The sequence below is a fragment of the Hibiscus syriacus genome, unplaced genomic scaffold, assembly GCF_006381635.1.
Source record: "Hibiscus syriacus cultivar Baekdansim isolate YM2019G1 unplaced genomic scaffold, ASM638163v2 tig00009009_pilon, whole genome shotgun sequence".
Taxonomy (NCBI): Eukaryota; Viridiplantae; Streptophyta; class Magnoliopsida; order Malvales; family Malvaceae; genus Hibiscus; species Hibiscus syriacus.
In genome coordinates, this window is record NW_024062181.1 from 702206 (window position 1) to 714473 (window position 12268).

At 35.1% G+C, this 12268-nt stretch overlaps 2 protein-coding genes across 4 annotated transcripts; one reads left to right on the plus strand and one right to left on the minus strand.

Moving 5' to 3' along the window:
* Positions 1 to 567: 567 nt before the first annotated feature.
* LOC120202872 (cell division protein FtsZ homolog 2-2, chloroplastic-like) lies at positions 568 to 5955 on the plus strand. 2 transcript variants are annotated; one of them, XR_005523765.1, is made up of 9 exons: positions 568 to 750; positions 1108 to 1869; positions 2551 to 2850; positions 3610 to 3700; positions 4031 to 4155; positions 4534 to 4626; positions 5420 to 5485; positions 5558 to 5741; positions 5862 to 5955. XR_005523765.1 is itself a non-coding variant. In XM_039203222.1 (8 exons), the coding sequence occupies exons 2-8, from the start codon at positions 1225 to 1227 to the stop codon at positions 5684 to 5686; spliced, it is 1449 nt and encodes a 482-aa protein (XP_039059153.1). In that variant the 5' UTR covers positions 568 to 750; positions 1108 to 1224; the 3' UTR covers positions 5687 to 5955. The 2 variants fall into 2 exon arrangements, 1 of the variants encoding a protein (XP_039059153.1); XM_039203222.1 differs by having other exon boundaries at positions 5558 to 5955.
* Positions 5956 to 6312: 357 nt separating this feature from the next.
* LOC120202874 lies at positions 6313 to 9996 on the minus strand. 2 transcript variants are annotated; one of them, XM_039203224.1, is made up of 12 exons: positions 9619 to 9996; positions 8828 to 8892; positions 8560 to 8632; positions 8333 to 8351; positions 8121 to 8240; positions 7937 to 8006; positions 7734 to 7777; positions 7616 to 7657; positions 7294 to 7353; positions 7055 to 7122; positions 6647 to 6704; positions 6313 to 6556 (listed from the first exon to the last, which is right to left on the minus strand). In XM_039203224.1, the coding sequence occupies exons 1-12, from the start codon at positions 9942 to 9944 to the stop codon at positions 6464 to 6466; spliced, it is 1038 nt and encodes a 345-aa protein (XP_039059155.1). In that variant the 5' UTR covers positions 9945 to 9996; the 3' UTR covers positions 6313 to 6463. The 2 variants fall into 2 exon arrangements, with proteins under 2 accessions (XP_039059155.1, XP_039059154.1); XM_039203223.1 differs by having other exon boundaries at positions 7931 to 8006.
* Between the last annotated feature and the right edge of the window lie 2272 nt (positions 9997 to 12268).

Genomic DNA, 12268 nt, shown 5'->3' on the forward strand with positions numbered 1-12268 from the left:
TTTCGGGTCTGGTCGGGTCGAGTATTTTTCACCCTAAACCCGAACCCGACCTGAACCCATTTTTTTTTTAAAAATATGACCCGATCGAGTCGGGTTGAATCGGAACCCGTCGAGTTCGGATCCCATGCCCATCCCTAGATGCATGTACAAGAATTCTACATACATAAGTTTTTTCTTCTAATATTTTTCATTTTCATTTTATGTTCCAAATTTGATATTCTTCGTCTCAATAAAATTGTCTTTAAATTTTCTCTTTTTACAATAAAATTCGTAATGAAAAATAACAACTTTTACAACCGTTTTTCTCTTTGCATAATCAAAAATCAAAATGAAAGTTTGGTGTTTAGTTAGCAATAATGACCAAATTTTATAGGAAAATGGATAAGTTGGGCTGTTCTTTCCACTTCAACGAACGGCCCGAATCGTTTCTTGGACTGGGAAAAAGTATATATTTTGGTCCATAAAAGGAAATAGAATATGAACATCTGGAAACAAACAAACAAGGGGTTTAAGAATTGAACGGGCCATAGATTCACACCCAGTTAAAACCCTGGAAACTATTCATAAATTCAAGTCTTGAATTTTACCACTTTCCTTTCTTTTTGTTTTGATTTGATTTTTATTTTTCCCTATCGAACCTGACAAATGAATTCACATAGCTAAAGCCAAAAAGTGGCACTTTCCCCATTTCTCCGATTTCCAGCTCGGGCTTTGTTGTTTCTGTTATCTTGGGCTCTGCATCTCTTTCAGGTTCTTTTCTTCTTCTGTTCCTCTTTTTTTTCCCAAAACCCAGATGCCTTTTTGTCTTCTGAAATTCCATTTGCATTTTTTTTTGTAATTTATGCACTTATTTTTTGTTTTAATTTATGGTTCTGGGTTTTAGCTGCAATTTGTTTGATGTTGTAATTTACGCTTTGAAGTTCATTGTGCTCTTCAATTTAGAACATTATAGCCTTTTTTAGCATTTATCTTTGGGTTTGAGGTTTATTTTTATTTTTATTTTTAAGGTGATGCTGTTAAGCGAACAACGATCGTGCTTGAGTTAATGGCTTAATTTCTGAATCTTTTTGTAATGCATTTTTTAAATTTAGTGTGTGTTTTATGCAGGTATTGAGAGAAAATTTGATTGTGAAACTTGAAAATTAAGCTATTTGGGACTCTATTAGGTTTTCTGGTTTGTGTCATAGCTGAAGCGAGATCTGATTTCTTAGTGCTGGCAGTAAAATGGCGAATGCTCTATCAGTATCTCCTTATTTTAGGCCTTCAGATACTAGATCAATGGGGGTACTTAATGTTCTTGGAGGGAGGGTGTTAAAGGAGAATCCTTTAGGGAAACTTAGCTGCCTTAAAATGTGTGATGGGAAAAGTGGGTCCTCAATTTCGAGCCAAAGGCCGTCTATTTCTCATTTTAGATGTTCTTCCAACTCTCAAAGTGTCAGTCCATATCAAAATAAGGACCCTTTTCTGAATATGCACCCGGAAGTTTCAATGCTTAGAGGTGAAGGGAACCCTATAATAACCAATCCGGGAAAGGATAGCTCTAGTCCCGAGAGCTTAGGATACGTGTCCGATTCAAATAATTACAATGAAGCTAAGATCAAAGTCATTGGTGTTGGAGGTGGTGGGTCAAATGCTGTTAATCGCATGATAGAGAGCTCTTTGCAGGGTGTTGAGTTCTGGATTGTTAACACTGATGTTCAAGCCCTGAAATTGTCACCCGTCTTTCACGGAAATCGTTTGCAAATTGGTCAGGAGCTGACTCGGGGTCTTGGTGCTGGTGGAAACCCTGAGATTGGCATGAATGCTGCCAAAGAAAGCAAGGAGTCAATTGAAGAGGCTCTTTCTGGTGCTGATATGGTTTTTGTTACTGTAAGTTTCCATCCTTGATCATTTAGGTAGAATTTTGATTATTACTAGTACTATTAGTATTACTAATCAGATTTCATGAGTGGCTTTGATCTGAATTTCCTCTGTTTTTAGGCTTTTTTAGAATTTTCTATTGACTAGACCCCTCTTGGAGACTAGTCAAAAAAATATTTCAAGCTTCATATTTAGAGCGAATATTCATCAGTCATATGATAAACACAACTAATCTTGCTACTGAGGTGATTTTTTGTTTTATGAAACTTATTCTGTCAACTGAATGGTCAATGAGTAATGTGCAAAGTCTATAGCGACAACTGGTAAGAGTCACATCATGTTTCTGCAACTGCAAAGTCGTTATACATGCTAAGCATCAGATGTTTGTAGCCATATAAGTTCAACATTGTATAACCAATCATACTTTTTTTTCCTAGAGTTTAATTTGTCTTGTATTTTGTTGGATCATGAACTAATTTTGTTCACGATTCATTCTTGCTCCTGTTACTTTTGTCCTTTAAATTGCCATTGGTGGAACCTCTTGTTCTGGTACTATTGCTTGTGGTGTTTTCATTAATTGATATTGGCCGAGATAAAAATTAGTACGAGCACATAAGATCTTACCTTTCTTCTGTCTTCTAGTATCTTTCTTTAACATTTTTACCTAGGACATCAAGCTTGCATTTGCAGGCCGGAATGGGTGGAGGGACTGGAACTGGTGGAGCTCCCATAATTGCAGGGGTTGCAAAGTCGATGGGTATTTTAACTATCGGTATTGTGACTACCCCTTTTTCTTTTGAGGGAAGAAGGAGAGCTGTTCAAGCACAGGAAGGAATTGCAGCTCTGAGAGAAAATGTTGACACACTAATTGTTATCCCTAATGACAAGTTGCTGACTGCAGTTTCACCATCTACTCCAGTAACAGAGGCATTTAATCTAGCAGATGATATTCTTCGTCAAGGTGTGCGTGGCATCTCTGATATAATTACGGTATGGAATGCTTCCATAAACTGTTGAAAACCTCCTAATCTATCTGTATAGTTTTGTGATAGAGATGAAACCCAAATATTTAGATAAAGAAAACAGAATTGTAATGCCATTTTCTTTCTTTCTTTCTCCTCGCATAGTCCTTGAAAATTGACTGTCCTTCCAATTTTGTTGATGACCACATGAGAATATTCTTGTGATATATTAATGGTCAATTGGTGAAAATTTTGTGCCCCTTAAATTTTAGGCTAATAATGTTGTATTTATCGGGTTTGTTGGATGGCAAGGATGAATTAATTAGTTTGGTGCCACTTTTTCCATCTCTCTTTTTCCTTTTCAATATGAAGTTTGTAGTCGTAGGCTTTGGGTGGTAAAATTGGTGAAAACTTATCTGTGGAATGCATTTTAGATGAAATATCTCACTTTTTTCTGGTAAATAGTAATTGTGATTTGTTATCAAACATGCTATTTATCTAAGGCTCATATATTTTCCAGGGTCTATATGTTATCAGAATGCAGTGGTAATGAATGTCTTTGTGTGTTATTTTATTCTGGATAACTTTGATCATACTCATTGATATTGCTAAATCTATTGATTTTCCACGCTCTGGAATAGAACCTTGGAGCCTGTAAAAATCAGTATATCAGCATGACTTCCCATGTATACGTGTGATGTTTCGGGCAGCAAAAACCTTGAAGCATATATCAGCGTTTGGACCATACTTTGCACTCTCCAATTGGTTGTGTGTTTCCTTATTGCAGATTCCAGGGCTAGTCAATGTGGATTTTGCAGATGTGCGAACTATAATGGCAAATGCAGGTTCTTCGCTGATGGGGATCGGAAGTGGAACTGGTAAAGATCTTTAGCATCTTTGACTTCGAATGCATAATGTTTCTACCTCATCCCCCCCCCCCCCCAAAAAAAACACACACACACACCTCCCACACAAGAAGTGATTTTAGTTTGCCTAGTTTCTCTCCTTTCTTTCCTCTTATTGGCAGTACGTTTTGATGTTTTATCTTGAAAGAAACAAATTTTTACATGTCATATGGCCTTTGATCCCTTCCCATCATGATGTTTTGGTTTATGAAATGGCACATTTAGTTTTTCTAATTGGAAAGTTGACATCTCACTTGGTTCGAATAGGTCTTTATGTTCTAATTGTTTCTTTCTGGTTTGTAGGGAAAACACGGGCAAGAGATGCTGCACTAAATGCTATCCAATCACCTTTGTTAGATCTTGGCATAGAAAGGGCTACCGGCATTGTTTGGAACATAACTGGTGGAAGTGATTTAACTTTGTTTGAGGTAACCCTCTGTCTCTGTGCGTGTTTCATGGGCCGTGGGAGGAGGATTTTACCTTTAATGTATTATCTCATCGAACTATATATACACCTTTCTCTATCCTGACACAACATTCTTAGTCATATTGGAGTGGAGCCCTTCATGGTAGGAGAAGATTTATTTAAGCCAGAGCTGGCCCATCATATCTGATATGGGCATTCTTGAGAATCGGACGAGAGAATAATGAGAAATACTAGTATAGTAATGAACACTACATAGTGATTGGAATCTTATATGCCAGAGACATTGATTATCTTGAATTTTCCGCTTGTTTTAGAATATGCCTCCATGTTTTATTTCTCTGTTGATATGCATAATTCGACATTGGATGACTTTCTGTAGGTTAATACTGCAGCTGAGGTTATATATGATCTTGTAGATCCAACTGCCAATTTAATATTTGGAGCAGTGATTGATCCATCACTTAGTGGCCAAGTAAGTTAATGTTAGTTGATACATCATACATACACGTGCTGAAGTTTAGACTCACCAATAGTCATCAGTACACTAATACTTTGAGTAGCTCTGCTGTCCAACTGTAGTATTGATAAATCATACTCTATGAATTAAACACTCCGAAATGTGGGATTAAAACCTGCAATGAATGGACTCTTTTGAATGAACTTACTATCTAGGCCACATGTTGGTTCGATAAGAGACGCCTTTGTGTTTATGTCTGTAGATATTTCTCCTATATATGATTTTGGTTTACAAGATAAGCATCTTAGCCTTATCTAGCAATGAGATTGACAATGGTATTGCATCTCTTCTCCCTAAAGGCTTACTTGTGTTGTTCTTGAGTTCTCAAAATAGATAAAATATTCAAAGGTATGTAGAATTAGACCAAATTTAGATTCCGAGTTCACATCGACAGTAATGACAACTGTTGAGTTGATGAGGGAAGAATGGAAGATCTCAGTGTTGGATGCAGTATATGTCCAACATGAACATGTTCAATTTTTTTCCATATATTTGAAAGGATCACTTCCCCAAACCGATTTTGACTATGTATCGGGTATTGATGTCCAACACGTACTTTTTTGGAAAATGAAGAGTCAGCAACATACTAGAAAGCAGTATATTCTGGTATTCTCTTTTGTTTGTTTCATTTAGGTAAATAAACAAGGTCATGTTTCATAGACCAGCAAGAACTTTTACTGCAAACTTCATGATCCTCAATATGAATCATTAATTTGATGACAAACATCATTTTTGGGTCTTTGTTTAGGTAAGTATAACCCTAATCGCAACAGGATTTAAACGTCAAGAAGAAAGTGAAGGAAGATCCCTTCAGGTACTTGGAAATGCTCTTCCTTCATATCTGTTTCATAACACTGTTTATATTGAACTCCATTAAAAAATGCAGGCAGGTCAGGTAGCACAGGGAGATACCGGCATTGGAATCAATAGGCGACCTTCTTTCAATGAAGGCGGTTCATTTGACATCCCGGAGTTCCTGAAGAAGAAAGGACGATCGCGCTATCCTGGAGCTTGAATAGCTCTCTGCTTAGTGTTTTGATTCCTGCTTAGTTTCCATTTCTTCTTTTCTGGTTAGTCCATACGACCCGACTCGAGAATATTACATGTTAGTATTTGGTTCTTCAACAACTGTCTTTGCTCCCTTCAATAAATTTCAAGTAAATTTCTTGAAGTTTAGGGTAGTGAATGTTTTTAAGTACCATGTTTAAAATAAAACGAAAGTAGCTTGTATAGAGTGAATTTGATGAAAAAAAATCAAAGATGAGATTATTCAGTGTGATTTAATCAGTGAAATATATGTTAGTGTGATTTTTCATTATGCTCGAAGTATGGGGTTACGAGTATAGGAATAAAACGAGTCATTGAAGCTGTTCTTAGAGGTTGTACTATCAATTGACTTGTGACAAATTTCTGGATGGAACTATGACATTTTTGAGTCGAGATGTTTTTTTATGAATTGATCGTTAATATAGTTATAAGATCCTTCAAATATACACGTTCATATTCGATGTTTATTTTCGAGTTCAGATAACATGTTCAAACTTACCATATAGGCAATTCAGGGTAAAAAAAGTCCCAAGTATGAGAGTTTTTATAGAAAACAGAGAAAATAAACAGATAGACACAGTAATTAACTGGGGAGAAAAAGGGTGAAATTCTAGGCATCAATACTATGTCTCGTATACGAGTTTTTGACACCAATACCCATGTTTGTATATGCTTCGGATATGGATGCCGGGCACCGATAATAACACAAGACATGATGGATAACATGTATGGGAAGAGGTTTCCATTAGTTTTGAGCATATGTAGCTCTCAAGTATTCTGCTATTTCTGCACTTTCAAACATTTGAACCCCAGTGTTTGGATCTTCTAGATAAGGTACCTGTAATTGTCAACCATTTTTATTTTCCAGAAAATACTGTCTATGAACTTTGTGAAAGTCGAAAATGTGTCTACAGAAGTTCTAATATACCTGAAAATGCCTGGCTTTCTCATACAGGATATTCCGTTTCGGGCTGCCTCGAGGACAACTAATAGAGAAAAAGGATAACTATAGTTAATAAAAATTGTCTCGGTAGCATGTCCTGAAACTTGAACGAGTAAATGAAGACCGATAATGAACGATAAGAATGTGAATGATCTTGGTTCAAGGCCTGATATATATTAACCTTATTCACAAGGTTTAGTGCATATGCAAATGCAAGTAGCAACTAGAGTCTACAATAAGTATGACGATGATCACGCTTCGAAGAAATGGCATGAACTAGAGTCTATGTAGCCAGATAGAATTTGAATGTTCATGGACCATTAATGTTCGAGAAAAGAGGCTGCTTGAACAAAATGTACCTAATCACGCAGAGTGATTATTTAGACTTTTTACCTGCGCTGAATGTGTGGTAACTCGAGTTCGACCAGCACTTCTCGAGCAATCTTACAGAATGGGGAGCCCTAAAAGGAAAGTCAAAACATTTTAGAGCAAACCTTGTATGCATGAGTGTATATAGGAATACTTGTATTCATAAATGATAGGGAAATTATAGTTGCCTCGGATTTCGGAAGGAACCTGAGTTTCTGAACATAAATATCTTAAAATTTTGAGACATTTAATAATTGTACTACCTCAAATGCCCATATCTCAAGTGGCTTGGGAGGCAACTTTGATGGAGTGTAATAAGTTCCCTGCATAGAACATCGCAGGGTTTACGTTAGGGCGTCCTCGTAGCATTTTCTGGAAAGCAAGTGCATGGAATAAAACTCAGCACAGTCGCTTTAGGTTATAAACAAGCGAGATTAATTGAACACGGGTGTGAGTGTCAGTAATGGGTATATATCTGACATGGAAATGTTCAGTTTTCCTTCCATATAATAGAAAGGTCGTATATTCATACCTATGTATCGGAACATCGTAAACAAGTTAATAAGGCATAGATTAAACAGAAACCTTTCCCAAGCGAGCAATCATGGCAAACGCTTCACTCAATGTCTTCAATACAAGACGATTTTAAGAACATTTCAATGAAAGCGAGAGAAATAATTAGCCATGGAAAAAAAATGCTAACCGTCAGCGGACCGAGTGATAGCATGAAAGGAACTCTTCCATCACCTAAAACAAGAGAGAACAGCAGAGATTTCTTAAATACGATTCATCCTTGAGGAGGTAGTATTAGTAAAGCAACGCATGTTACAAAGGTAGCTCTTAAACACAATAAACTAAACTCCAATACAAAGAAAGAAAGCAATAGTATGTTGCAGCTACATGTACCATAATTTTGAACCAGATACTTTATTATTTTATCCGATTCATACATAGCGACTCCCGTATTTGGATCCACCTGAAACCCGAAACCCGAAACAAATCATGAAGTCGAACTCCCGACAACATTCTCTTTTAATGTTCTTAAAACAAACAAAAGTGTTGATATATGTGAATTGAAATAATATCTAACCATGTATGGGAACTGCTGCTTTCCATCCATTTCGGTAACCTTGGGACGAAAAGTTGGACCATTTTTGGGGCACGGATAGAACAGAACATCAAGATCCAAAATCGAAACAATTTCCCTAACCTGCATATCAATCGCGTCATGTCAAGTTAGTGTAAGATATTCCATAATAGTAGCAAGAAAACCTGATTAAAAGTGTATATTGATGCAAATACCTTTCGACAGAACGGACAACTGGAGTTGCATGAGGTCCAGAGTTTTCCATGATTTAAAGGGAAAAAACGAAGCACACAGTCAAATCTTTTCTTCATCACAAATGAGACATGAAAAACTAGAGGGCGAAATACGACTAAAAAGGCCATACACACAGATTGAAGGATAAAGAAAGCCGACCATTAGAGAAAGCATTAAACAAGGGAAAAAGAAAAGAAAATTCAGGTACCTTTCAAACTCATATATCTCAATCAGCTTCTCTGGACGAGGGCCGATCTTTGAAGTCTCTTTCAGCTTATAGCCTGTTAAAAATAGTATCCAATCAGCATTTAACATCCGCAACCGCAATTTAGCACTATGCTATTTAGACGAAAGAGAAGCTCAACCATGAAAGTAAATGCTTTGCTTCCACACTTTTACCGGACGCTAGACTCGCACCAGACTTTGAAAAAATGGCACGGCAAAATAAGGAAATGAAACAACAATTGATCCCATACCTCCTATTTCTATACTATATTGGTCAGGTGGGATCTCATCCTTGGAAACAAGAGACCCGGAATAGCTGCCACGGAACAAAGAAGACAAACTAGTATTAGAAGACACATAGAAGTCCAATGCCATTACCAGGAACCATCAACTGAATGCCACAAATGTAGCTTATCCCACTAAGTATAGTTAATTGCACCATTAGTCTCCAAATTATGACCCTCATTTTAAATTGGTCCTCAAGCTTTTGAACCGTCCAATTTCATACTAAACTATGACCCTCATTTAAAATCAGTCATCAAACTTTTGAATATTCTAATTTCATCCTAAACTATAACTCTCATTCTAAATTGGTCCTCAAACTTTAGAACATTATAAATTCATTCTCAAACTATAACCCTCGTTAATTATCACTTATGTCACATCATATTATTACATGATACACATAAGTCCTGGCAGCAAGGGACTCGACTAGCATATATCCATAGTTTGAGAATGAGATTGGAACGTCCAAAAGTTTGTATACCAATGTAGAACGAGGATGCGAACACATATCTTAGACATGTACCGCGTTTCTTCTTTTTGGAAGAAATATCAAGCAAAACAATCCAACTTGATTCCTATGTTCATGCTTTAATTTTTCATAGCAAACTCAAATCCATTCCAGAGCCAAAAATATCAAATATTATCCCAGTTACCTCATAACTAAAATTTCATTACATTTAATGTGAACCCTTTAATTTCCTCATGAAAAGCAATCAAAATAAACAAAAAGAAGAGAAGAAAACGGAAAATTACATACCCGGAAACAAAAATACCAGTTCCCAACCGGAAGAACAAGGCAAGGCAAGCTCCAATGATATCCCAAAACTTATCTGGTCTGATGCCAAGCCTCTTTGGCTCCGTTGGCTTGAAATTTGGAGGAAGGGCAAAGGATGCAGCAGTTGTTGAAGAAGAAGAAGCAAAGCTTGAGTTCTGAACTTCCTTGGTACTGATAGAAGCAGTATCGGGTTGGGAGTCTGAGGTTTCCAAAGAAGCTGAAACGGAAGTGGAAGGTGGTTTTGACTGTTTGCGAAAGGTAAGTGATGAAAAACCAGGGAGCTTGGAGGTGTTAAGGGCTTCAGCCATAGATTTGGGTTGATGAAATTACACTTCTTCTCTTTGTTTACGGCGGTGGGAGAATTCAGAGTTCCTGGCGTTGACTTGCTTTATACAGAGAAAATATGTTGGGTTTTGGCCTTGGGGAGTGTGAATGCATCGATCGCACCCATTCATTCCAGTAAAGGTTAAACTACAACAATAGTCACTAGTTTATTGTTTCTTTTATTTTAGTCATCAAATTAGTTTTGTTTTGTTAAACTATCATTAATGTTATTTTGATTATAAACTGTTAAATATTTAACGTCGATGTTGAAATATTTTTTTTCACGTTCCTTTTTCTCTTCTTTAAGGTCTAAGTAGGGGTGTAAACGAGCTGAGTCGAGCTCGAGTATTGATGAGCTCGACTCGACTCGAAAACTCTGAAATGAAGCTCGACTCGACTCGAAAACTAACGAGCTTAAAATTTTTAAGCTCGACTCGAACTCGAAATCCTGAACTAAAGCTCGTGAGCAGCTCGAAAAGGCTCGAAATGAAAAAAAATTCTTAAACCTAACAAGATTGAATCCTCAAACTCGAACTCGAACTCGAACCTGAATCTTAAATACATAAAAGTTTTATTGTATTTTTTTAAAAAAATCAACACATAAATATTAATATTATTAATAATTTATTTTTTAAAAATAAATTTTTAATATATTATATTTTCGAGTTGCTCACGAGCTTTTCGAGTCGAGTATTAAGTAGCTCGTTTTGGCTCGTTAAGAATTCGAGTCGAGCTCGAGTTCGAGTCGAGTCCATTCGATCCGAGTATTTATCAAACCGTAACCGAGTTAATTTCGAATAACTCGCGATCTGTCTCGTCTCATTTACAGCCTAGGTTTAAGGATCGGAGTGTATTTTTTTTATTAGTTACAGGTAGCTATTACAAAACCTACATCCCTCTTTCAATATAATGAATTACAGCTAACTATTCCATTACTTCATTGGTGGATTCATCTTTAGTTGTTAACTAGGGATGGTAATAATGATTAACAAATAAAAAATAAAAGAAAATAATCAATAATCGGTTAGTCTAGTGGGATGAGACATTAGGTCTCTTAAGCAAAGGTAGGGGTTCGAATCCTAGAGTTTACGAATGGAATAAATTGGGTTGGGAGGATCGCCCTCGTCTTTGCAGTACCCGAACTAGATTAATCGGTCAATAGATCAAATACTAGTGATTAATCCAAAAAAATTCAAAAAAAGGAAAATAAAATAAAAGATAGACCCATTAACAAAACACTGTCCAATTAATCAACGCCCTTTAACGTTGACATATGCTAGAGATCAGGCTTATAGGATGAAAATTATACCCACTTGTTAACTAATTAAATATTTATTAACATGAATAGATCGAGAGAGGGGAATAAGATTCATATAATTATTTTGATTTTTTAATAAATTATTGACAATTTAATTATACATTTACTGAAATTTATAATTTTATACTTCTAAATTTAAACTTACTAAAAATTTATATTTTAATATGAAATATTTTGTCGGTCTCTAGTTATTTGATTTTCGTTAAATAGTATAACTTCTAATAAAATTATTAGTTTTGATGGATGAGAATTTGGCTTTGAGTTTGTTTTTAAATATTAGTTGATTATGGTGATTAGATTGTATATATATGTTTAAACAATAATATGCAAATGGACCAAATGGTAGGGAACTCACCACACCAACAAACCCATTAATTTAGAAAATTATATCGTGCGACAGCTTTAATATACGGTTAAGGAAATGTAATACTGGTTTTATTATTATTTTTTTAAAAAAATTGATAAAAAATTATCTAAAACAATATTATTTCTACTTAAAACATTAATGTCTTTTAACATTTCTAGTAAAATGTCCAATAATAACAAAAACGGTATAAAAAAATAATATTTTAGGTAACGCTTTACTGAATATGTTAACAAAACAGATAATACATTTTCTTAACCGTATATTAAGACTATCACACAAGACTTTTCCCATTAAAGCTTCTTTCTTTGTCCTATATTATCTATATAATAATATAAATTAACCATTAACTACCTTTATATTATCTATATAATAGTATAAATTAACCATTAACTACCTTTATATTATCCATATAATAATATAAATTAACCATTAACTATCGTCTTTAAAGATTATTTTTTAAGATTCTAATATAGTTACAAGATAGTATTTATATTCGATTTTAAATATAAATAAACTTACATATATCTATAGATAATATTGTTCGTATATAAATCATTTAAAAAAAACAATATTCTCTTTATCATTTAAATCACTCTTTAAAATTATTTTTAACAATAAATTGA

Excerpts from the sequence above, each read along its gene's own strand:
- LOC120202872 (XM_039203222.1), top strand. The coding sequence starts at position 1,225 with ATGGCGAATGCTCTATCAGTATCTCCTTATTTTAGGCCTTCAGATACT. Across the intron at positions 2,851-3,609 it reads GCATCTCTGATATAATTACG|ATTCCAGGGCTAGTCAATGT; the intron begins GTATGGAATGCT and ends TCCTTATTGCAG. Across the intron at positions 4,156-4,533 it reads GTGATTTAACTTTGTTTGAG|GTTAATACTGCAGCTGAGGT; the intron begins GTAACCCTCTGT and ends GACTTTCTGTAG.
- LOC120202874 (XM_039203223.1), bottom strand. The coding sequence starts at position 9,944 with ATGGCTGAAGCCCTTAACACCTCCAAGCTCCCTGGTTTTTCATCACTT. Across the intron at positions 7,354-7,615 it reads TGATTGCTCGCTTGGGAAAG|GGAACTTATTACACTCCATC; the intron begins GTTTCTGTTTAA and ends TGTTCTATGCAG. Across the intron at positions 6,557-6,646 it reads AGAAAGCCAGGCATTTTCAG|GTACCTTATCTAGAAGATCC; the intron begins GTATATTAGAAC and ends TGACAATTACAG.